Here is a 25,879-nt window from a genome sequence, read left to right as displayed (position 1 = left end):
GGCCCCGAGTGGCGCCAAAACGACGCACGGTGTTGTTGCCAGTGTTGAACCGATTGTGGATCGATCGAGATCGATACCGTGGAGCACGCGATGTTCTAGAGGACGAACTGACGCCCATGTGCGGGAGTTGCAAAGTGTTGAGTGTCACCCAGTGTGCCGCAGAAACTGAGGATTTGTGCGCTATCGTAAGCGGGAATCGCTCGCCGAACGTGCTGGCGCTATCTAATCACAAAACAGCAAAAGAAAAAGTGCCCAGTGTGTGCCGTGCAAGTGGCTGTAAGTGCGCCATTTTGTAGTGCTATTTTGCCGCCCCAAGTGCGCCCTAAGACGTGCGCGGGTGCTTAGATCCGCGGGTGTTTTGTATGCGATCGGGGTTTTGCTTTGTTTGAGCGTGCCTGATGTTTGTAGAGCTGGAGAAGCGAGCGCGAAAGGGAATTCTCCAGTGTGTCCGCAGTGTGGGGCTGAACATGTAGTTTGAAGAGGTACCTGAATCACCTGAAACAACAGAGCTGTGAGTTGTTTGGAAAATTTTGCCACCGGCGCTACCGTGATTCGGTTCGGTGAAGTGAGTGGATCGCGAGTGTTAGAGTGAGGATTTCGCAGGGTAGCATAACGATGGCGGCGAATCGCAGGCACTTCTCCTCTAAAGAGGACGTCTCGAAAGAGGGCGATGATGGTGGTGGCAGTGAGGAAGGTGGTGGTGGTGGTGATAGTGGCGGAGTTGGACCACCATCTGAGCCGAGTAAGGATGGCAAGGACGAAGTGGACTATGTGCTGACGTCCTCCAAGGCAACCGGTCCTTCGGTGGTGGTTAAAAAGGACGACACCACGAGCTCGAAAGCGACCGGTGTGACGCTCGATAAGTTCAACATATTTCACCTTCGCCGCAGACCAAAAAGTGACCCCGGCACGGGACCGATCGCGAAGCACGCCGCTGGCCAGAAGATGGCACCACCAGTGCCACAAAGTGCCTCGGCGATTGCTGGATCAGATGAGACGCTGAAGAAGAAAAAGTCGCGCTTCGTCAAGAGTGCCTCGATAGCGCGCATCTTCGGAAACACCTACAATACCAAAAAGTACGACGACAGCAGTGCGCTGCTGAAGCTGCAGCAGTTCAAACGGAGCTTCCTGAATAGTGAGAAGTTCCACAAGAAGGATAGTGGAGCTGGCGCGACAGAGGATCCCGAAGAGAGCGAAATACAGATCGGAGACGCCTGTTATGTGAACGATAGCGAGACCAGCGCAAAGGCGATCAAGTCGATCACGCGCGGGCTTGGCCGGTTGCTGCGGCGAAACTGTCACAGCATCGACATCAGCCGGCCGGATCCGGAGTACAAGGTGTCTTACCTCGGCAACGTTCTTACCGGATGGGCGAAAGGTAGGTTTGAAACCATTACTTCCTTCGAAGACTCCCTTAAAATGCCTCTCCAAAATTTAGTTGCCACACGCATTCAGAGGGTTTGTTTTTCTTGCATTCGCTGACGCCCGTAAATCTTGTTGACTTGAAGGTCATTGGAGGTCATTAGAGCTGCCCGTTTCGGTGGTTGTTATTGCACCGGAAATTTTTCTTTAATTGCACGCGCTACACCGTGTAACAGATATATCGATCTATTGCGGGAGGTGTAATTAACGTGCTGCTGGGCGGATTGGCTTCATCCGGTCACCTGTCGGAGTCAGCTCTAGCCAGACAGCACACTGTGCGATCAACCTGCAGTCACAATCAGACTCAATAATCAGCGATCGTGGGGCGCTTTCGGAGACAAAAAATTCAATCGACCGATTGATTGCTTGTGCCGGAATTCTACACCGCCCCAAGGTTTCTCCCGCTGTTTTATGTCCCACGGTCCCAGCAGATTTGCCTCTGATTGCTGCGGCCTATCGCTGAGGTTGAATCTCCTTAGATCTGTTCACCACACGGGTCGATCGTTGCAGCAGCCACTCTGGTTCGCTGGGCCGACAAGCGGTCGAAGCAACCTTGTCGGTTGATTGGCTTGATTAAGGTTTCCATTCCGTTCACTTGCGAGAGTGCAGAATACTGGCCTCCGAAGTGTTCCGCTCCCAAGGCTGGCTGTCAGTTTTTACGAGCCTGCTGTACGTTTAGTGTTTTGGGAAATCGTCGCCCCAAAGTCGAGACCGCGCTGGCTGGGAAGGCGTGAAAAATCGTTCTCGTCCACTTGAGCAATAGAACCATGCACCGCCAGAATCATATATTTTCCATTCCACCTGCAGTTGGTACGAGCTTTTCCTGCTCGAACCTCGATTCGCCCAGCGGAGCATAACGAAATGGTGCCTTCATCTCGCGGTGGCATCGGAATGCACCGTCGCCATGTTTCTTCCCGCGTGTCGGAGAGCACCCACGGCAAAGGCGAGTGCTCCACTTATTCAGCTCCAGTCTGGTGAGAATACCAGGCGGGTGGTGCTGTAATCGTGGTCAATGCATTCCGTTACTCGCTGCATGTAGCTCTATGCCATGCTTCCCAGCATCGGTCGACGTTTGGTGGAAGCGATGTATTCAACAGGTTTTAGTGGAAAAGGGCGCGTGTTTAAGACCTCAATGATCATTGACGCTGTCTTCATCAATTATCCAGTCGAATGTTGCTCCCGAGGCACTAAACCAACGCTAGAGGATGGACAGAGGATGGTGCTTCAGAAAGACCTCCGGAAGCTTGAGTGTCAATTGTCACACATTTAGCTTTATCTTGACCGCCGATCTTGATCCATCGATGCTTCTAAGCGCTACAAAATGCTGTTAGTTCTCATCAGCAACACCGCCAGCTCCAATTATGAGCTTCCGAGGTCAAGAAGAAGCCATCGTTGGCCTCACCTTCCCATTAGAACCCCTGTGCGCGCGGCCAATCGGTCACACGATGTAACATCCCGCCAGCCACCAAACGATGATTGATGTTCCAATTGTGTGTCAATGCGAGATGTAGGCCCTTCGCCGCCTACGTCTTCTTAAGTCATAATAATTTACCTTGTCCTAATCGTCACACTCCATTCACTCCGCGGGGCACTTACCGTTCTAGCCTGTTAGTCGCGGCGTCGGTACACCGGTCGCAATGCACTGCGAGGTTCGTTGGCGGATGCTTTGAGCGTCAATTTTTGCCGCTAGAGCTGGGAAACTGATAATCGTCTGCACCCGCAAGCGAACTCCTGCGGCTGGTGGCTTTCCAAGCTCCGTTACTCCGGAACACGGTCGGAGACAGTGAGCGGCACAATTATGCGTTTTTTTTTTTGTATCTTTCTTTTCCTCTCGGGCTCGGAGCGCCATGTTGGCAATGCTTACTAAGCAGGCTCCCGTTCAACCTGTTAGGATGCAGAATAACCGAGCAGGAAGCCGGTTTCGATGCAACTCCGGAAGCGGTACCCGTTTTATAGGAGCGCAATCGTGTAGAACAACCTGAAAACTAGTTCACCTTATTCTCGTTTTTTTTTCTTCATTTAATGAGATAATCGAACTTTACCGGAAAGTGTTTGAAGCGTCACCCTCGGCATGACTTGACATCCGCAGCTACTATTGCATGAACATCTCAGTAGGCGTAGATCGTAAACAGGGACGTAAGACGTTTGCATGCGCCTGAGACAGTGGCATCTAAAAGATAACCTTCATTAGGGTATCGCAATAAATGAATTGCCCCCTTCAGGATCACGCTGGTTGTTGGCTGTTGGCCTACTGATGAAGAGACCACGCTGCTTGACCTTACGCAACGAGAACACGCGACATTTGGAGAGCGTGCGAGCGATCGTCTTCGCTTGCCTTCGGAGATTCATCCACCACTCGGACGCGCACGATCACTTCACGATCGTCACACGAAACCGTAGGTTCTAAATTGAATTTAGACATGAATCATCCATCCCCCTAGAGACCCTTGTCCGAGAGGGCATCACTGGGGAGCCGTTTCTGATTGCGCTGACCACAAACCAAGCTGGAGCGCGCAACCGTTACGGAACAACCACGAAAGCGTCGTTCGATCTCCGCCGGAGGCTAATGAAGCGGCCTGGCATATGGATGTTGAAATCGCCACTCTGCTGCAGGTTGAATTTGAACAAGTTGCCCTTTTTTTGCGCTCACCCGATAGCACCATGTGCATGGGGCCCTCTCGAAGCCACAGCCAAAACGAGGCCACACCAGCGCCCCACTCTTCGACCAGGGCGACGACAACCTGTGTGTGCGCTTTAGCAAACTGACCTCAACTGACAGACGCCGTCGAACCGGTTGGCCGGACCTGGAGACGTTTTGGAGGATGGTGGGTATCCTACTCTCCTTTCGAGCTCGGGACCACACGCGATCTCACCCCTCAAGCGCCTGCGTGTGTGTGTGTGTGTGTGTAAGGGGGCTCGTGTGGAATGCGCGCGATCGTCGTGCATGGTTTCGGGGGTCGTTTCACGGCATCGAATCGACCGTAACGGATGCTGATGACGTTAACGAACGAGAAGACCCCCTGATGTAACACGGTATCAGGTTTCTCCGGTTCGCGTCGAGCCTCGTTCCTGTGAAATCTGGATGCGCCGAGTGGTCGTACAACTTCTCACCCGCGATAGGCTTTAGTTACCCCTCGGGAAGCTCGGGACGATGGGTTGATCTGGCGTTCACCTAGAATGAGGCTGAAAACTGAGCGAAACGATGGCGCGGCACGTGATGACCGACTTTTGAAGGCATGGCTGCTCTCTCGCAATGGCTGGATCGATGGTAGAGCGGCATTTTACACAGCGCAAATTGAAGGTCAACGCAAGGGCAAAGCTCCTTCCAGCTCACCCAAAATGGGAAGCGATTGCAAAAGAGACCCTGTGAGCCATTTGCGCATCAGTCGAGCCTCATTTCGAACGAAAATAAAAACCCTCTTCGAGTGCTTCATTTCCTTGCACACAAAGCACCTTTCCGCCCATAACTGGATGTGTTAATTAAATCTTCCGTTGGCCAAGCGAGCGGGTTCCAGCTTGTGAGCCAAAACCGTTTCGAGGGTTTTTTTTTTTCGGTTGACCCCATCCTGCTCAATGGCGATCGAAAAGAAGGGGATGAAAAAATAAATCATCGGAGCTGTGGGAGCCACATAAGAGGGCAACATTCGCATACCAGCTAAGAGTGCCGATGGGATGCCTTAAACGATCGGCCTATAGGGTATCGGAATCATATCCGCCCTGGCCGCCAGAGAGCGGATTAAACCGACAGGGCTTGTTTAGGAGGTTGCGGGCGACTTGCCTGATTATAACTGTAAACAGCTTTATTGGCTCCACAGTTTCGGTTTCTCGATCGTGTTGTGGAACGTCGGAAAATTCCCTGGCGTCTTATCCTAAAACCCCACGTGGGGCGCGGCACGTCAGGGAAAAAAAGCGGCTCTTAGAGCGGACTTTCGCGGGAGTGGTCCTATTTCTCGACCTTTGGCGTCTTACCATGTAACTGGGTTGCACGGTCAGGCCTATGTAACCACATGCGCGCCACCAGCACTCGGAACCCCATTCACACCCCGTTCGATCTGCATGCCTCCACACGCCGTCACCGGAGAAATTCAACACCACCAGGCCGATCGGGTGAAGATAGTAATCATCCATCCGGTGTGCTGGAGCCTAATTGGAAGGTGTGAAAAATCGCTCCGAAACGGTCAAATCGGGAGCACGCCGCAGCCTCCACACGTCGAGCGTTTGTTTTGAATGCTCAGGTGCCAAACAGCCGGTCGGGAGTGGGCTAATGCTAGGGTTTGTGACCGTGTTCCGTGGCCGGACAAAAGCCCGCAGAAGCGAATCGTTTGCTATCGATCAAGCTTTCGCAACCTCCCACCAATCTGCGTGGCGTTAAGTAGTTCAAGCATTCGAGCTGATTGCAACCCGAGCCCAACCCTAAAACGAACGAAGATGTTGGAGATAATCACGATACGGATTTGGAAATCCTTGCAGCCTTTGGCTATCCAATAAATCGTTGTCAGGAGCAACGTTCGACCGAGCGAGGATCGTTCTGGATGTCGTTGTTTTCTTGCTCCACGGAGCAGGCGGTGACACGCGACCCAACGCGCAAGAAATCTACAACGAATTAAATTAACGATAATTGACATTTTAATTAAACTCGCGTGTGTCGGTGCTCTGTTAGCTTCCATCGTGTGCCCGTGCCGTTGTACGCTACCCCAGTCGCGTTTATTGGTACCATGGAGCTCGCTTCCTTTGCAACAGCCCCAAACTGCCACGCGGTAGTGACGCGTGCTTGACAGTTGCGAGAAAGCTGTCAGGTTGTTCTTGGACCATCTCTCGCCTACTGGTTTTTGCGGCTTCCGGTGCTACCGTACGGTGAGTGTTAGGTCACACGCCACTTCCCGGCTGTAACTTCTTCCACCCATCGCATTTTCCATTCGAGGAGGGAAAAACTTTTCCACCCAAAAACGGTAACTGCCACACCGCCACCGTCGTCGTCATCTTCATCATAATTATTATTAGCATTATCAAAGCACCAAAGTGCCGAAGTGCGCTCGGTCGTAAGATTTTCACTTCCTACTCCCCACTGCCAACCATGCGCTTTCCATCCGCGTGCAGCCTCTCGTTGTAACTTTTGGACGCTTCGTCAGGCGCCCGCCATTGTTCACCGGTGACTTCCGCCATCAGGCGGGCGCGTTCCAACGTACATCGGGCGTGTTCGAGCGGCTGGGAAAGCGCTCTCGGTGGCTGGCGTTGGTGGTAAGTGCGCCACAACGGGTGGCGTGACGAATTTTCCACATCGATCTGCATCACCGGCCGACACCGGGAAGTTGTCTCACCTGTGTGCGTTAGCGTACGTGTGTGTGTGTGTGTAACCGGAGATGAGGTGATTTTCCTTTCTCGTGTTTCCCTCCCAGCGGCGTGAGCGAGAAAATGAAACCTGGAAAGCGGCAACCGAGACCGAGTGCAACCAGGGAGTGAGGTTAAAAGACGCCCAGTGGAAGAAAAATGGCACCACCGCGGTTGTCGTTTGTTAGCGCGGGAAAATCGCGTTCCATTAATTCCGTGGCGGTGGGCATTTCCGCGTTCCGTGGCCAACAGGCTTTTGTCACCATGGCCGCACACCGACACCTGGAAGTTCTTGCGTTTCGGAAGTAGGTTACTATAATTACCACCAATTCGCCCAAGGATCGATATTTTGATTCCAGCCAATCCATTCTGTTTGCCAACATGCTCGTAATTCCGACAAATCGACCCACCGGGTTGTTTGCCCAGGGTTCGGTTAATGTCTTGACACGTCATCGGTATGATGTAGCCCTTTTTCCTTTACGACAGGGTGAGGGAAAAAAACGCACACGTAGCGTCGTGAATTGCGACACAACTTATTCCGCCGCCAATCGATACCAATCGAGCCCAACGTCGGCCCCACCGCGATGTGACTGCAAAGATAATTTATTTAAGGGTTGCCGCCGGCTCCCTCCGGTTGACTTCGATCCCCCTTGGAACCGGTCAATTCCGTACGTGTCCCGTTCGGTTCGTTACTTTGGCAAGATTTGCGCCGCACCGCAGGACCATGAACCACGTCCTAGCGTGGAACCATACAACATTGATGACCCGTTCGCTGGCGCAATGGACTGGGAAACGATGGGGTATTTTTTATGGCCACCTCGGTTGCATTTTCCCACCCCCTTTGGGGTGGTACATCTAAACGTTCCCGCAAGCACCGATCCGATCTCGATGCCCACTCGGACACGCGAAATGTGCGTCGCCAATTTCCATGGTGGCGATGAAACCGGAAATCGTAAAGTCGGACTTTTAACGAGCAAAGTTTGCTCGTGGTTCCGATTTTTTCCTGGCGTTCCTTTTGCCTTTCTATCTCGCTCGCGCCTGTGTGTGCTCGTATTTGACCGAAAGCTGTCGCTCATTCTCCTTGGTAGATGGTAGGAGGATATGAAACTCTCCCGCGTCGATACTACCCTGTCTGAGTTGGGAAAATAGTGTCGAATTGCTAAAGCGCGTTCCGGGAAAAGTTGGCAGAAGATAGCTTCCTTCTGTCGTCTAGCAATGCTCGTTTGGCACGAAAAAACGAGCCGAATGATAGCCAGTTGTGAAGAGGAAGATAAGCGTGGAGAGGAACACAACGACGTATGAATAAAGGACATGTCATTTTTATTCGTCGCGTGGCCCTCAAAACGAGGCAACGAACTCCAAAACGGCCCATTCGTCTCGACCGGAAACGCGATCGTTTGTTTATGACGAGTTTGTCCGGTTTTTCCATCGTTTCGCCGGGAGATGGCTCGAGAATCGCATCGTTTTTATGAACGCTAACTGAAGAACGGCAGACAAACGATGGAGCAAATTTCATCACGACTGGTGGCGATATCGAGCAAAAAGGGCAGTTTCCATTTTCATCTCAATTCTCTACCGCACTAAATCAAACGGATTTCTGAGCCGCTTGGGAAAGATTGTTTATAGATTGTGGCTTGTGTGTTTTTTTGTTGTTATTGCTTAGGTTTTGCTCTACCAATTCCGATAAATAAAAGCAATGTCAATGTTCTCCCACAAAGGAGCTGAACCGATGGCGGTGGTTTGACCAAGGTCAACGTCAAACGGGCCGTTCAAAGGCACGTTGCAACAGACCCACCGAAAACCGCGCCTGATGCCGCGCTATGAATGCCGATCTTTGCGACATCCCACTATGGCGCCCATTATTATTCCACCTAAAAAAAACGCCTCGCTCGATGGAGAAGAAAAAAATACGACACCTCCAACAAGGCAACCGTGCGTTCGTAAGCACGTGCCCACGAAGGAAACGATCATAGAAAATGGTGAATCGAAAAACAAAGCCCAATAATAGCCGTCGCTCCGCAAGGAAGGATGGTGAAACGGATGGATGTGAGAAGGCGGCCAGAGGAAGGGGGAGAGGTGTGCGAGAGGACGTGAGGGACAAATTGACCGGCTATGCTCGCGCACTGATTTGCGCCAATTATCGTTACCCCACATGTCGCCTGGGTGGTGAAAAACCACCCACGCCGGTGAGGAAAACCCACCACCTTGAGAGAGGGTGGTGGTTTCGACCCCAAACCGGTTGGGTGGTGCGAAAACGTTGCATAAGACGCGTAAACGTGTGTGTGTGTGTGTGCGTGGTGGAGGGTGGTTTCGGAAAATCACCCACCTTCACACCGGCTTAACGCTTTCTTGCGTTTGGCGCCTTTGTTGATGGTGATAAAATTTAAAAAAAACAGCAAATGGCTGCTAGAGAGAACGCAACATGAAGCGAGAATGGGAGCTATTGCAGAAGTGTGCACATCAATCACAGCAGAACGTTGTAGCCTTGCATTTTCGTTGCAGATGCACACCTTGCCCGGCCATGGTTTTGCGATTCAAATATGGCTTTGATGGTGTAAAACGTCCCTAGCAGGCCCTGTGGTTTTGTTTTTATTCAACAAAATTCTGGCACACTCTCGACCCGCTGGCATTCGATGAACTTAAGCTTGCGCCACCTAATTAGCTTGCGCGAGTGAAAATGATGATCCACGCGAGCTGCGCGGATCACAACGGACATAACGAGCGATCGCGCATCCTAGCCCAATGGGTAACTTTGTGATCAACGGCACGGTATTACGGTAGGAGTCGTTCGACGAGTTGCGCAAATTGACCCAATAGGGCCAGACGGAACGAACGCGCGTGCCCTCAAGCTTCGTTTAAATCCGTGGGAAGCTTGGAACCAACCCCGGGAAACATCCCCATCGACGTTGGGATCTCCTCCCTTTTTGGCCAGACGTTCTGCTTCTGCCAAATTTCTCGCCTTCGCGTCATAAATTACACGTGCAGGATCGGCACCCAAAACCCACCCCATGGTACGGGGTTCGGATAAACCACCCCTTTTAGTGGTCGGTGTTGTGCAACAGCGATCGCGAGCTGCGGGTGCTTGGTTGGCGCAAGAGCACACGACCAAACCACGCGGAAACTGTGCATGATTCATGGAAACAATGGGCGGCATCACGTGAGTCGGGCACCTTGTGTGTGGGAGGGAAAAGGGGTGGAGGAGGGGGGGGGGCATGATGAGCATAAATGATTCATGAAGAAGCACGGGAACATGACGAGCGCGTTCGTAGGAACCGTCAGCGAGTGCGTCCAAATCACCCCCAATCGCCCTTTATTAGATTCGAAAGGGAGTAGAGAAAAAAAACACGCCGCATGATGTTGGCGATTAATGCGCACTTCTGCGAAACCCAACGCCTACTTTAAGTGTGCCATCGTGGATTATGTTTGCTTCGTAAAAACATACAAACACCACCGGCAGTAAATGCCAGCACGAGAACGACAAAAATTAAATCACACACCGTTCGAGTTGAGGTGAGTCATTTTGCTGGATGCATGGAAACGGCCTGCACATGCATCATGTCCCACACTGCACCATCGGGTGCAATTAATGTCTTCGTGTCCTCCCTGTTGCTTGCATTCCTCAGCTTCCCTCGGGTTTGCTAGACCGCGTATCCCGGTGGTCATCGATGGGACACCTTTGCCTGCAAACAGGTTCTTTCCACGAGGTACATCGGCCTGATGTGTTTCGTAATCGATTTCGACCGCACAAACATTTCATTTTGCCATCACGTGATGGATTCTCATGGGCCTATGAGATGAGATGCATCGTTAGAATGAAGATTGCATTCTGGTCTCGCTGAGAAATCGATGAAGGACACGCTAGCCAGCAATTCACAGCAGGCTATGAATGGCAATATTTGCATAACCCTTCAAAGTCCAGCCTATGCTTGAATCCCAGTGAGGCGTGTGGATTATCGGAAACATTGAAAGTATGTTGCTTGGCGGAGATTTTGATTAAATTCTTCCTCAAAGCAGCTCTCTCACAAACGACAAGCTTTTAACTTTTGTTTGCTCGACCTCCAACCACAGCTTTCAATGTGCATTTCCAACCGAACCTATTGACCCACTTCGGGAAAAGCCAACCGGAATGTGCCACCCCGCGGATGCACGCGGCAGAAAGGCCCCGTCGGTAAAAGTTCCTTTGTGTCAACTGAAATCGAAACCAACCCTGGACCTTCGATCGTAAGACCCATTGCCACCCATTACTTAGCGGCTTTACTCTCGCGGCGCACAAAGAGACGGCTCTATTTCCTCCGGGAAAGATCTTTCACTTCACTCGTTCAACAATCCCCTGCCAAGTCGTGCGCGGGCGTGTTTTGGTGGCCCATTGGGCACGACTTTAAGTGGCCGCAAAAGAACCACCCTGTAAAGGCGATCCCTCGTTGAGCCACAAGTAGAACAGGATCATTAATAATCGAGCTGAGCGCGCAGGCTCGTTACACTGGGCGCGGTTCGCGACGTCCCCGTTTTCGAAGTGACTCCTTGACGTGGCGGTGAACGCCAACCAGCGTGAAAAGAAAGACGATTTCTTCCCGCACCCAATCGGTGTCAGTGGTCGGAGGCGACAATCACGACGTCCCCGCAAGGAACAAGTGCGTCTCGGTTCTCTAAACTCGACCAAGATATGCGGTCAGCTTTGTTCAATCGCCGAGGACATCACCACGGCTAGTAAGGGATCGAATATTAAGGGCGAAATTGCTCGGGGGCGAAAAACCAAACCCACACGAGATACTTGGGCGATAAGCACAGCGAAGGTACTGAAAGCCCTGACCTAACCTCATTCGTGTGCGCGTCAGTGGAAGAGTTTTGGAAGACCCTTTTCGCGTATTCCGATGACCGGCACGCGATCGGACGTGATCGGTGGTCCTATTGATGTGTGAGGAGGGTGAAAGTGCGATCCCTCTGAAAGGGGGTGGAAGATCCAAAAACAGTATGGCGACGGCAACGACGTACGCATTGTTAATCAGAGTGCGGACAACAGGTGCACCTGGGGTGCATCAATGTTTCACATTCCAGGGCCAAGCGTCGAGCCGAATCCGAAAGAGAAACCGGCAAATTAGTGTCTCCGGTGTTTTTTTTTTCGGCCGGATGCAACGACCGGGTGGTGGTGATGGACCCCGGTCAGGTCCACGAACGTAGAGATTGAGCACATGCGCTTAACTACCAGCTCCATTAGCGAGACCATAAAATCCGAGACAAACCCGCCCCGGGGTTGCGCATGATTAGCATTCAACGTGGCATTGCCACGCGAGAGATCCTGCCGGGGATGACCTCACCGAGATGATGTAGCCTCCTGCGTCGTTTATAGGGGCAGGGATTTTTTGATAAAAACGAGCGCCTCTAGCACCGTGACATAAGTGTGCTTTTACGTCCTGTGCGGCACAACAACACCGTGTGATTTGAACCTTGAGGCTACGGACCATCATTGTCGAGACGACCCTTTTGGGGTGAGCTTTCAGCGAGATGCACAGGACCGGATGGTGTCCGACCGGGCAGGTGGTAATGGTGGGGACGATTTCAAAAATAACTTCCAATTTGTTGCCTTGCACCATACCAGAGAGATACGGACACACGGCCCGGAGATGGCCAGAGGCAGGTCAGTTCCAAGTGCAATGTGCTCGCGTAGAGATCTCGTAGAGATCGGTGCTTATGCAATGTATCGCACAAGCATGTGGCGCAGTATGTTTTTCGACCGGTTTTTCATGTGGAGTCAGCGCTCGATCATTGCTCTAGCCCTCTCTCCCCAATCCGTGTGTGCCATGTGCAGCGACGGAAATCGGTGCCCATCCTCTGACAACACACACACATATCGCTGCGTATGCTACTGCAGCTGCACGCGAGGGTAATGCTAAAGATAGGCCACCACCTTGAGACGGCTACTTCGCTGGTCGATGCGCTGGTGCGTGAAGTTTCGTGCCCAACGTTCCTGTGCAGGCCCATCTGCTTATCCGAAAATAGCAGTTCGGAACAGCGGCAAAATGGATACGCACGCTCGTCGTAACACGCCAGCGTTTACAAGGTATCGTCATAATCCAGTTGGCTATGAGGTGGCTACTAACTCTCTGCGATATCACCCTTTCGAAGGGGCCGTAAATATTCCACTCTTATCTGCGAAAGGTGGAACACCATCCAGTACGCGCGGAGTAATCGTAACGTAATTTCATTTACTATTTGACACTTCCCTCGAGCTGTCAATCGACCGTCGTCGAGAGCGAGAGAGGCCATTATTGTTTACAGTCGCCTGATCTAGTAGCTCGGATTGCGTTACCTAATAAGTGGCACTTCCCGCGGTCGAGAGCGTCTCAAAAAACAAAGCCATCGGAAAAGCAAACTCTCGTGTAAACCGGTTGAGAAGGAAGGTAAAAATATACGCCAAAACCATGGACCAGCTGCTCGGACACGCGGTCGCAATCACACCGGACGCAAACCGAGGTGACGGACTCGCTGCGCCCGAGTTTGACCAACTTTCATAACGGCCCTCTGGCTCAAAGCGGTCGGGGTGCAGTTTACGGCTTCGATTGCCGAATTTGCCGAGCCCAGGCACGCATGCACGCACGCACGCAACCGTCGCTTGGTTTTGGTGAAAGTAAATAATTGTTATTTTGTTTTAATAGATGCTCCTCTTTAGCCCGTTCCTTGTACACTCCACCCATGCCGGAGCCATTTTGCCTCGCTTTCGGTCACACAAGATGGTCGTGTTTCGCTTCATTTTCAACTGGAACGCGCTTTTTCACGACAGGTACACAAACGGCCCAAAATACGCAATAACTGGTGTGCGGTTTCTAATCGAGCACTTCGAAAGGGACCCAACACGTGGGGGCGGTCAGCTTAATGTCCCGGTTGTCGTGCATGTCATCAAAACACCGTTCAACGTGGCCGTAGTGACAGTTCTTTCCCGAGCTGTTGACAGTTTCCCGCGAAAGTCGGTCCCCGCGGGTGACGTAAGCTAGTTCGAACGGGGATATCCCGAGCGGTAGTATTTCCACGACCGGGTTGAAGCCGGTTGCCAGCGATCAATCATGCTTTCGCGTGCTCCACCGATGCCGCCAATGTCATAAACTGCTTATAGACTACATAAATCGATACCTAGTTCCCGCCCCTAAACGGGCGCTCCAAACGGCAGCTCTCGCCCCGTTTCGGTGAATGTCAATCGATGTCAGTTGGGCAACGGTTGTGTGCCTACTGAACCGGATTAGATTTATGCAATGGCGAACGGGATTAGTTTGTGGACTATTTTGCGGACGCTCCTTCGCCCCCCGGGGGGAAAAAGAGAAATTCTACATCTGCCATAGCTGCGTTTAAATGGCACACAAATTGGGTTACATAAAAAAAAGAGAGCAAATAAACACACCACCGTTGAGCCGTTCCTTGCAAACGTGCGCGGATTCTGCTTATCTGCATCGGTATCCGTCCCACAGATCGGTAACGATTTTTCTTTTCTTTTCACGCTGTTTTACGCAACCCCCTGCCGCATCGGGCCGTTGTGTTTAAGAAACAAAAATAAATCCAAACCTCACGCAGCTACTGCTCCCGATGACCAACCGCGATGCATTATTGTGATGGTTTTTGGTACTTTTCCTACCACCAAAAAATTAATAAGTTTTATTCGGCAGTTACGCGACGCGCGACGGTTTTACGGCAGGTTATTACGTCTGGATTGGCCGGGCTTTTATTATTATTATTTTTTTGTTAATTCCTTGCACCATGTGTCACTCGGTTTTGTTCACAAATTGGAGCGATTATTTAATGCGCCATCGAATCACCCTTCCTGAAACCCCGTTCCGACCTCTCTGTCTACAACGGGCCACAAAGCACGAGGACGTGTGGTAAGCAATGTTGTGCAATATATCTACAAAAATAGCTCTCTTTTTTTAATTTGGAGCCTTCTGCTTCCTACGCTGTCTGCCTGGGGTTCGCTTGGTGCTTTTCTTTTTGCAACAGAATGATTTTAGATTGCAAAGTGCGCTTGAATGCCCAATGAGCATTATTAACATGTTCCCTCCCCCGGTTCCATTCGGTGCTCCTTCGACCGCATGTCACTCGATGAACGCTGATTAAAATAATGACCATCCCTTTCCATCGTTTGCTGCACCCAGTGATGGTGTTGCATTTTTTTTTGTTCTCTCCTTTTGCTTGTTCACTTTTTCACTGTTTTGTCATGTTACATAAATCAAAATAAAAAAAAATAGGTTCGATTGGGAAGCACACCTTCGCAAGATGCTTTGAAGCCCGATGAAAGGCCCACTACTGGCACAACTGGCTCGAACGTATGCAATGTTTGCCTTTTATTTGCACCGAGCCCTGTCGACGCTTGTCACCAGCACCAGCAGTTGGCGAAGGGCTGGCGCCATTCGGGAAAGGCAAATCGCAGTAACCTATCCCACCTATTAGCGGGCTCGTTGTTCCGGAGACGACAGCGTGGTTAAGCAGGAGCACTGTGTGTGACTTCAACCCCACAAGATCGCCCTTCGCGGTGGCCCAGACAAACCCAGGCTGGTGTATAATGAATGATCAAACCAAGCGGGCTCGTGCTAGGGGAGCCTCAACCAGGCGCGAACGCTGGATGAATTATCCGGGCGCCCATCGGCGACAGTGAACGATTGATTAAATCGATAATTATAGACTGTCCCCCCGATCGACGTCCCTTCCTCATCTGCCACCTGTTGCGGTGACACCCCCCACCTGAGGTCGGTTATGCAATTTCACCATTAATTCTGCCATTTTCCACCACGCCAGCGCCACGTAACGGTGCACTGCCGCCGACAACCGGCGCATCCGTTCGAATCTGCTTGTTCGCAAAATCAACCGAGTGGCTCATCCCAGCTTCTTCGCCGCCCGATGGGGGCTTTTCATCGACGCGCGTTCGGCAAAGGAGGCAATAAATCCATGATTAATGATCGATGACTGACCGTACCAAACCCACCCCTCACTGCGATTGGGCAATGAAACCGAAATCGTAACTCATTCGCGGTTTTCGGGAAGGCGGAAATGCAGCAAGCGGTGGGAGGTGAAGAAAGCTCAATTTTCACTCCACCGAAGGCGTTTGTGGTGCGCGACAATGGCAGAACAACGGGAGATCATTTTCCGCATTTTACGTGTTGGGAAAAGCGTCTGCGTTGGATCGCACCGTCGGGATGATGTGTTTCAAATCGCAGTACACACGTGCTCGATCGCGTGAGACGAACCTGCGCTCGATTTCGGATCCCCGAGGGAGGACACGCTTACTTTCGGAACAAATCACTCTATTTGTCAAACTCTTTATCGAACATGCGCTCGAACGTTTCCTTCTCGCGGCAACGGCGTAACGGCGCGTTACGCTTCTGTGGAAAATTAGCTGCCACGGGCAGTCGAAGAAAGCACCCACGGACCCTGGCCTAGCACCCACGGGTGGTTACGTTCGTGGTTGTGTTACGAACACATCGAGGCGCGAGATTGCAGAAAAACAATCAAAACGTTTTGCTATCGGAGCTGGGCGTGCGGAGTTTTGTTACGAGACTGCTCAAGGCATCCGGGCGATTGTCGGGAAATATATTCGTAACACTACTATTGGGAAACGTGTTGTAAGATCTCTGACAAAAAATCACCCGTACGATTTTTGCAACCCAAACCAGCACGAACTTTAACCTTTCTCGTGCTTTGAATGGTAACTCCAAACTCACGGGATCGAACAACAACCTACACAACCTTCAGGAGGGTGGTTCTCGACCCGCTTTCCTTACGCGTTCATTTTTCGCACCCTCTCATGAGCAACAAGAAAGCAGAATTCACCCCAGTGCTTTCATTTGGCGCGTACCGTCTTTTCAACCGCTCTGCTGCACCAGATCTAAGATAATGTGTGACCTCTGGCGTGTGTGTGTGTGTGTACGATCGTACAGCCCTCTACTTCCCGTGGGGTCACGGAGACGTCCTTCGTCTCCCGGGCAGCGCAGCAAGCGCAAGGCCCTCAACGCAAGGGCACCCAGAAAGTGAGGTTAACTTTCGAGTACGTGCTGCGCGAGAAGGGCCGTTTCGTTTGTTTTGCGATCTCATCCACCTCGCGGCAACGTGTGCTCGTGTTGAAGATCTTTCGAGAGTTCATCACGGCATCACACTTGAACCGCTTTTCCTCCTCTCCTCCATCCCACTTGGAAACAAATTCCCCTTCCCCACATCTACCAAGGGGGTGACCCTTTCGCACCTTAACGAGGTACTAACGGCGATTTGGCGCAGCAAACAATTGCCCGTCGGCAGGTATCGAACATCGAGCGAGATGTAATTATGCTGCTCCACCATCACACGCACCCACTTTCAACGGGGGGATGTGGAAAAGTCTGCCGCACACCACTCACCGACTCCCCTTTTTTTCCAGTGTTTGGTTTTGGTGGGTTTTTCTTTTTTTTTTTGTGTGTTCTCGTACACACCCATCATCCCCGCCAGTAGCGCAATTGTTTTCGTGCTTGGGAAAATTTCTCCACTCGGAAAACACGACCCCACCGATAAGATGGTAGTGACCTTTACCTCTCTCTCTCTCTCTCTCACTCTCTCTCTCCCGCCCCGTATCAAAGGCACGCCCTGTTTGGGTGAATCCAAGACAGGAAGGCTAAAATTAGCAAGTTTCACCTGCAATCAGGTGCATGCACCACACGGCACCACGGTTATCGATAGTGTCTGTCTAGCTGTTTGACCCTCACCGAAGGTGTTTAGTGTAAAGATTCGCGCGTGGAGTTGAACCGCTCCCATTGCCAGGCTTTTAGTAGAGACAATACACACTTGCGGTCAGATTCGGCAAATAAAAAAAAAACGAACCCACAGTCTTTATTTCTCCATTATCGTCCATTATCAACGTGTTGTTAACGGCATTCTTTTTTTTTTCGCTGTTGCTGTTGTTCTGGACTCATAAACAAACTTTAGAATCGCTATGAAAACAACTCTCGTGTCATCGGTTGCCCATTAGAAGCGCGAAAAACGTGGCGTCAATTCCATCGCCCCGTTGGATGCCGTTTAGGAAATCTGTTTAAGCGTAAATATTATTCGCAAAATACCATGCCTGTTTGTCGGCGTAATTCTCGCTCGCTTGACACGAGACGCCAACCCAGCGGTTGAAAAGTACGGTTCCTCGATCCCAGGAGTGGCCTGGAGATTGCTTTATCAAGGCTACCCGATGCTGTTTTGATAGTCATCGTATTCGGTGACATATCGGCACTCGGAAGGGCATAGCAGCTGGCCCTCCGTGGTCTAGTGACGAGTACTCCGCGTAAACCAACGGAATAGACCCTTTTCGTGCAAATATTTGTCCACCGCGGCGCGTTGGTCAGTCCTGGGACGTTTTTGGTTCCGCTAGATCCATACCAGCGTTGAATCGCCGCTACTCCGGTGGAACATGATGTCACATGCTGATCACTGCTCAGTAGAATGTTGACGCAACGGCTCGTACACCGCTCGAGCGAAGATTGATGGGATCTCGTCTGATTTTATTCACTCATCAAATCGGCTAAGAATTCTCCGTATTTATTTGCTTGCCTCACATGTTTGTTCGCGACATTCCTCTGTTCTTTCGGTTCAGATATGGCCATTGTCGAATTGTCTAAACATCACCAAACCGGCCACGTGTGAATGGGAAGCTTCCACAAAGTGCTACAGTGTCTCATCATCAAACACACTGCGTTACAGTGTGTCCAGAACATTAGCACATCGCCCTAATGCGACCACGTTTGCGGCCATCAACCGCAGTGTCTATTAGGCTTCCATTAGCTCTTTTAATCGTTCGATTAGCACTCCACGAGGACGCGGCCGCTAGCTTAATTGGATTAGAACGGCAAGAACGCTCATCGAGGCAGCAACCACCTAGCAACGGTTTCCAATCGCTCCGATGGCCTACTTGATCTGATTTATTGGCATCAATTGTGCCGCTCCATCCCCGGTGGGTATGGCTGGGAAATTTATGACCATTTCCAAGACAAACGAGCCCGAACTACTGCCGCCTGTGTGTCGTCCTCGTCAAGACAACCCCCTTAGGGCGTCGTTTACAGGGCGAGACCAAAATGAGGTTATGACAGGTGCGCTCGATTAATGAATTGTCTCACGTCGTTCGTTAGTTTCAAGCGCCGGTCTGGAAAGTCCGCTGAAGAAAGTACCTCATTCCATTCGTTTCGGCAACCTTATTACCCACGGAAGGGACGTGCCCAACGTGACGGGGGTCCTGGAACCAAGGGTTTGACCGAAAACCCTATCGATGGCCCGATGTGACACTCGTGAAAGTGTCACAGTCGCGCGTGGACGTGCAAACGGCCACCATCGGTTCTTTTCACCGCAGCAGGAACACCGACGAACGGCGGGAATTAAATTGAAGAATTGAACCCCCACCGTACAAGGAGGTCAGAAACGGTACCAACCGGTCAACACCGCCGCACCGCCTCAACATGGAGGCTTTCGAATCTTCGTACAGTCCCGCATTCATATCGGCAGCCGGATGATAAATAGCAAGAACGTGTTTGAGCACAAAACCTGTATGCGTATGCAAATTAGCGCCAGTGTCTGCATACGGCAAGACATGCTTCTTGTGTTTTTTTGTTGTTGCCTTGGCTTACGCCAACGATACGACAAAGACGCTCATGTATGATGGAGCTAAAGGAAACATGGCTCAAAATGCGACCGGAGATTATTATCCCATTTCTCAGCCGCATGTTTGGGCTTTTTATTTATTTGTTTGTATAAAAACAGGATAACCGAAAACTCTCTCAACCCCACCGTGCAGCAGGAGCACGATGAGTAGGTTAATTGTGGTGACTCCTTGGGTCACCGCTGTGGATACTGAACGGAGTCGTTTGTTCCGGCCGCCATTAGCGCGAGTTCGCTCCCTTAGTCCGCCTTTGATGTCTTTAACCTTCCAAGGACGGCTGTCGCTGGCGTAGTGTACAAAATGGCGTAAATATGGCACCCGCCGCAAGATGGGCGCTGATGCAAAATTAATCGCCCCCACTAGACGTCCCCAAAACACGCAAAAAAGATGTCGCTCCTTTCTATGACTTCATCCGAACTAATGAGTTTCGATGGGACGAAACATCATATGTTCTGTACGGGGAAAACCAACGAGCCCTTCCGTTTAAGGGGCCGTCTTGGTGATTAGCATATCCCGGCGTAACGCTCACAGCAACTCCCTAGTCTGAGAAGATCGGCGAAACTGGTGTTAATTAGTCGCAAAGTCGCTTTTGTTTCGATAGAAGTTTATCCCGGCTTATTCGTGCTTTCAGGTTGTATCCTTCACGATTGTCGTTGGTTGCTCGCGCGTAGCTATTAAAGTGCTCCTCTTCGGTTCTCTAGCTCAAACCGGAGTTCGTAATCCATTCGAACCGGAACGTCAATATAGCGCCGACACTCTAAAAACCGGTTACCGGGTTCCTGTTTTATTCTTCCTATTCCCTCGTGTAATCTCTTACGCCGATATCGCCAGATCGTTCTGATGATCTTTTTTTGCCTGACTGAGCTCTATTCGTTCGTAATCGCACTGTGCTCGATCGCACGCTTGTTTTGTTGATGATCGACGATTGTCTGAAAATGGCAATAAAAAAATACACAGCATCCTACACAAACGCACACGCACGTCAAGCTTCTTCTGCTCCACCAGACGGTGGGTCATCTGAAAGACGATGTTCAGAAACCAAACCGGAACATGGCTTTCCATCCCCCGGGCAGGCTTATGTTGTGCTCCCACACGACACCTTGACCTTGACCGGGGGTGATACTACCCTCAGCTCATGCATACGGAGGGCAAATGGAGGGATGCTTTTTGCAACACCAAGTTTCGGCACCAGCCAGGTGGTGGCCTTAATTTATCGCCAGACATAAAGTCATCTAGCGAGGCACACGCACGGACATTACGCGGGATTGTCGGCGAAACCGGCAAAAAGGTGACACCGGCAATTAGCGCACCCATTCGCACACCCTTGACGACAGCGAATCCAGGGGGTGGTTTCGAACTTTGATGCTTCCGCGAGTAAACCACCAATCGCGCGCTGCTCCTTTGATAGTCGATTGTGCATTGAAAGGGTTGATTCTGGGTTAAGCTGAACGTCGCAGTTTAGTGTTCGTTTCTATTCGTTTTATCGCAACGTGTCAAAAACGTTTAAGAGTAGAAATACGCAATTCATTTAATTAGACTTAGTTGATGTTGAGAAAAAGCAAAAAAAACCAATTCAACTTCATCATAGCAATTATTCACTTCGGTACAGTACGAATCCGACACGGATAATCATGAGCTAACACAGCGAAACACACTGTTTTTCCGTCGACACAAAGCAAAATCGAGAGAAGAAGAAAAAAAAACCGTTCCTGTCGCTCATCTAAACCCATCGAAGCGAATGATCGTTTGGACATGATTTATTTGTGCCTTTTTTTGTCTGCTACCAACCATTGCGTTTCCTGTCATAGGGACACACCCAGACGAGGTTTGAGCTCTAACCCATGCACACATCCGCTGCATTGTGGCTTATGACCGCAACGGAGCGCAACGATCGACCGTGGGTGCAGTTTTTTGTGTGTGTCTTGTTTTGCTTTGAACCACCCTGTTGGAGTGCATTTGCCACCTGAGCTCGGTCGAGCCCGCAGCTAGCAGCTCAGATGCACCCGGTGCCCGATTAGTAAGCACATTGTTACATTCTATTTGCGTAATTAAATCGAATGTCATGCCAACGCCAAATGGGAACAGGAGGAAAAAAAAGCGACGCCCATTTATCAATCGTTACTTCCGCCCTGGCATTTCACCCCCAGGGTGGCGTTTCGGTGCATCAGTCGAACGGCACCGAAGTAGTTCGATGAAGGGATGTGGAGGAATGTGAAGGGGGTGGGAGAAATTGGACAAATTGCACCGCTCCCACCCCCCCACCCCCACCCCGGTGCACCTGCATCGCCACGCCTCACCTGTCGATCGTCGGTGAAGGTTCCGGTCGGTCCTTTCGGAAGGTTTCCCTGCGGGTGCGTGTCGGTAAAAGTCACCATTAGCGTATCGTCGATAAATTGACGCGCCACCCTCACCCCCAGGCGGCCTTTACCTGCCCCTAGAGCTTTGGTGAAGGGTGGCACCACCCCTACACTGGCGCCTTGAATGATTTTGGCTCATTTGTCAAACGAAGGGTTGACTGGCGGTCGATGTGTTCTGCCCGAGGGGCCATCGCAACGCGCGAGGCCACCATTTATGCAATGGCGTGTCCAAAATGGCGTCGCCCAGGCCGACGACACCCGTGGTCACGTTTCGTTTTAAAATATTCCACGAAATCGGCACTTCAAGGTCCGTCCCGTGGCGTGGCAAACAAACGCCTTTGTTTGGGTGGGTTGATTAGTTGCCGCTATCTTGCCACTGTTGTCCACCCCCTGCACTTGTCCACGATGCGATACAATTGTCTCCCGACCAAGCCTGGCCCCGAAATGTTGATCCCGTGAGGGTGATCATGTCAAGGGGCTTGATGTCACGTGGAGCAGATTGAATGTAACTGACCTAAGAAAGCGGTTTCGTCCGATTGAGTATTGTATTTAAGTCCCTTCAATTGCCCTGTTTCGTCGGAATATCATTCTACCTATCCTAACCTCAAAACGCTAACTCTTTTACTCACTCCATCTTTAATCCACAGGCGATGGATGCGTGGAAAAACCGCTGGCAACACTGTGGCGTAACTACACGCAGAACAGCAAACCGGACGTGATGATGAAGCTGTGCCTGTGCCCATCCGGTTTGAAGGCTACCACCCGGCAGCACGGTCTCACCGAGTACTGGTCGCACCGGATCACCTACTGCAGCTCGCCAAAGAACTACCCGCGCGTGTTCTGCTGGATCTACCGGCACGAAGGCCGCAAGCTGAAGCATGAGTTCCGCTGTCACGCGGTCATCTGTTCCAAAGAAACCATCGCCCAGGAGATCAGCACCATCCTGAAGGTAGGTCTATCCGGGAGTGTACGATTTCCTCGTACGAAACTAACGACGGTGCGTTTGTTGCTTCGTTTGCAGGAAAACCTAGCCAAAGCCCTGCGTGAGTTCAAGCGCGACAAACTGAACCGCCAGAACGCGCGTCTCAGTCTGGCGAACAGCGTGTACGATAACCCGAGCATGCCCCGGCGCAAGATCATGCTGAGTGTTGGGGCCAACAACTACCGGCCGCCGCTTGAGCGCTCTAAATCCGCTCCCAAGCTGATGGCCATCGAGGAGATGATCGGTGAGGAGGATGAAGATGAGGACGAACCGCAGGAAGGCGCACGAGTCTGCAAGCAGGGTGCGGCTGGGTCTCAAGCTGGGGCTCTAGAGGCGTGTTGCCGAGAGGATGCCCTGTTTCCCTCGACGACACTCGGCCGACGGCGATGTCGACGTGGTCACTCGATCCGGCGATCGCGGTTGCGCAACTCCTTTAAATCCCCCAAGGATGTAGAGGCGAAGGTGCCGCTCAAGAACGAGAACATCGTGCACATCAGCCCGATGAACAAGTCGGTCGATTCCATTCTGGACACCATCAGTCAGGAAGACGGCGAGGAAGACGAAGAACCGGAAGATGGCGAGTCTCAGGTGGATACGGAGAGCGCCAAGGACGCGATGGATCCGGCATCGTCCAGTTCGAAGTCGACAAAATCGATCAAAGGGCCGAAATTGTCCCACGCCTCCGACTCGTCCGAGGATGACTTCGAGTCGTTCCTGGCGCACTATAACTACAACTCCAGCGAGCCGCTCTCGACGGAGCTGATCTCGTACTTCGACATGAAGCTCAATCCGACGGCCGTCTGCAGCATGCATGATCTGTCGCAGCACCACGGCAGTTTGCCAGTGACGCTGGAGGACACGCAGCGACTGGCGCTCAGCTTAGATGACCTGGATCATTACTCGCTGCCAGGAATCGGTGTTGGAGATGCAACCTCGGATGATCACGGCTCCCGGAAGGACCGCGAGGAAGAACTCACATCGGATGAGGTGTTCTTCAACCAAGACGAGGTGCTCGAGATGCTACGTACGGCGGCCGAATCTGCGTCTGTCTCGCACCATAGGCATCTCTCCGATGAGCGGCTTCGACATTCCGGATGTATGCACGCTGAGGACGACACGGCGCCACCTTCGTTGTTGTGCGTAACGAGTAAGCTGCAGTCGGTCGGTGGTGCAACCCACCATCACCATCCCGACAGTGATGAGGGTTCGATATCGAGTGGATGTGAAACCTCCAGCACGGTCACGACCAATACGGATGATTCCGGAGCTAGCGGAAATGGGGCCGTGGGTCGGAATGGCACCGTTGCCTCTCTCGGCAAACCCGGTTCGGTTCTGGAGCGAGTGCGTAGCTTCGAGCAACTGGCCGAGAACCAGGTCATCCATGTACCGCTTGGGGAGCGCACTGGCCATCAACCGGCAGGATCCGGATCAGCCAACCCCACGAACTCCCCGGAGCTGATGTTCAAGCGCAGCATTACCTTCCCTGCTCCCGGTGTTAAGTCGAGCTTCCTCATGCCGATGTCGATGTCCGGCAGTGTCGCGGGACGGCCCGGTTCCGAACCAATCGATTCACCGCTGGACTCCTTGAACGATCCGGTCGTTGTGGCGCAAACGGAAGAGCCCCATCTGCAGGCTACCACCAAGCCGAGGGTGCGCCAGATGCGCCTTAAGTCGACAGTGGCCGCCGTCAATACCGAGCTGATCAACCACCTGCAGGCGATCGATTCCGACTCCGAGTTCAGCGACGAGTCCGGGTACGTGGAGTTTCAGGATAACCAACCGTCGATCAAGTCGGTGACGGCCTGAGCTGAGGCGATCGTGTTGCGTACCGTTAGGTAAAACACCCGTCTTTTTAGCTGTTTTATATTTTCGGACCATTCATGTTACGCTCCGCTGAGGATGATTAGTATTTTTTACATGCATACCTTCTCTAGCTGCATTAGCTTACCTGGCTATCGTCATTATTGTATTAGGGCACTAATTTAATCCTGTAAGGCAAAGTCGGCCACGCGAAATGCTTCCACATGGCAAAGCGTGTGTTTGAAAGAATGGAAACGCAAGTGAAAATAGGAAAGAACGTACGTTTATAATTAGACAGTGCAGTGAACTTAGGTTTACCAAGTAGAATAATTTTTGTTATACTCCCTAACTTCTCTACATTGTTGTACAGTGTGACAAGAAGGTGCGATCCCATGCAGGACAGATCGGATAGGAATGGAGAGTTGTGAAAAGTAAGCAAGTGCAGGACGTTTCGTCAAGCAGTTATCCTATCCGGTAGCTGTTTGTTGTTAATGATTTAGCTTTACAGTACAGTTTACTTACCTATAGCATATATCTTTTGCGTATATCGACCGTCATCACAGCCGTTAAAGTTTCCGGGAGATTGTCTGTTACTCGATGAAGAACAGCTTATCTCCAGGACCGGTTGTGCAGAACGATTAATTCAGATACCAAATAAATTATTGTGTAACCTTTATCTACATCTCAAGACAGCGGGAAATGCTTGCTCCTAGCGTTTGCAGGAAAAGTTGTGTTAATAGATTTTCTGCACACGAGGGTTAAGTGTTTGCTTCAGCGCATCTCAGTCAGAGACTATGTCCTCTTATTGGTGGGGGGAAGGCGCAAACCTTCATCACCAGGGAACAGCGTGATCATCTCCTCAAACATCATCCTAATTTGCTTCTTCCATTAGGTGAGGTGCTGTACTCTGCCACATATGGGGACAAGTAGACTGCAATCTGCCCAACGTACAAGACGGCACGTCGAAGGCAGCACGCCTTTTGACATGGCTTAACATAATTCGCATTATGGGAACAAGGGGACACTATTGATAACGTACAGTTAACTGCGGGAGCAAGGGCAACTAATGCTAAATCGCATGATGAATTATGCTGACAAGGAATCAGCGGAAGTGGAATCACGAACGAGTGTAGCTGGAAAACCAAGACATTAGACTATTAAGCCAGTGGAATTGTTGTTTTTTCTCTACTCCACGGGGATCGCGTTTACGGATCTGGGCGGAAAGAGTATATTTATTGGTACCCACGTTCGAAAATGTTATTCTTCCTTGTAATTGTCAAAAGTTTCTATGAAAAATAAAACTTTGAATTGAAAAACATATCCCGATCTTATTTTATTCATTTTATAGCTGGC

General features: G+C 51.2%; 1 protein-coding gene across 1 annotated transcript; it reads left to right on the top strand.

Annotated features, from left to right (window-relative positions):
• Window positions 1-615: 615 nt before the first annotated feature.
• On the top strand, window positions 616-25,833 carry LOC128730518 (uncharacterized). The gene is made up of 3 exons (XM_053823570.1): window positions 616-1,378; window positions 22,392-22,693; window positions 22,766-25,833. The coding sequence occupies exons 1-3, from the start codon at window positions 616-618 to the stop codon at window positions 24,530-24,532; spliced, it is 2,832 nt and encodes a 943-aa protein (XP_053679545.1). The 3' UTR covers window positions 24,533-25,833.
• The last annotated feature ends 46 nt before the right edge of the window (window positions 25,834-25,879 follow it).

This window comes from Anopheles nili, chromosome 2 (genome assembly GCF_943737925.1).
Source record: "Anopheles nili chromosome 2, idAnoNiliSN_F5_01, whole genome shotgun sequence".
NCBI classification, from domain to species: domain Eukaryota; kingdom Metazoa; phylum Arthropoda; class Insecta; order Diptera; family Culicidae; genus Anopheles; species Anopheles nili.
The sequence above is the reverse complement of the archived record's forward strand: the minus strand, read 5'-3'. Positions and strand labels throughout refer to the sequence as shown.

Coding starts and splice junctions, on each gene's coding strand:
- LOC128730518 (XM_053823570.1), top strand. CDS start 616: ATGGCGGCGAATCGCAGGCACTTCTCCTCTAAAGAGGACGTCTCGAAA. Junction 1,379..22,391: donor TCTTACCGGATGGGCGAAAG/GTAGGTTTGAAA, acceptor TTTAATCCACAG/GCGATGGATGCGTGGAAAAA. Junction 22,694..22,765: donor AGATCAGCACCATCCTGAAG/GTAGGTCTATCC, acceptor CTTCGTTTGCAG/GAAAACCTAGCCAAAGCCCT.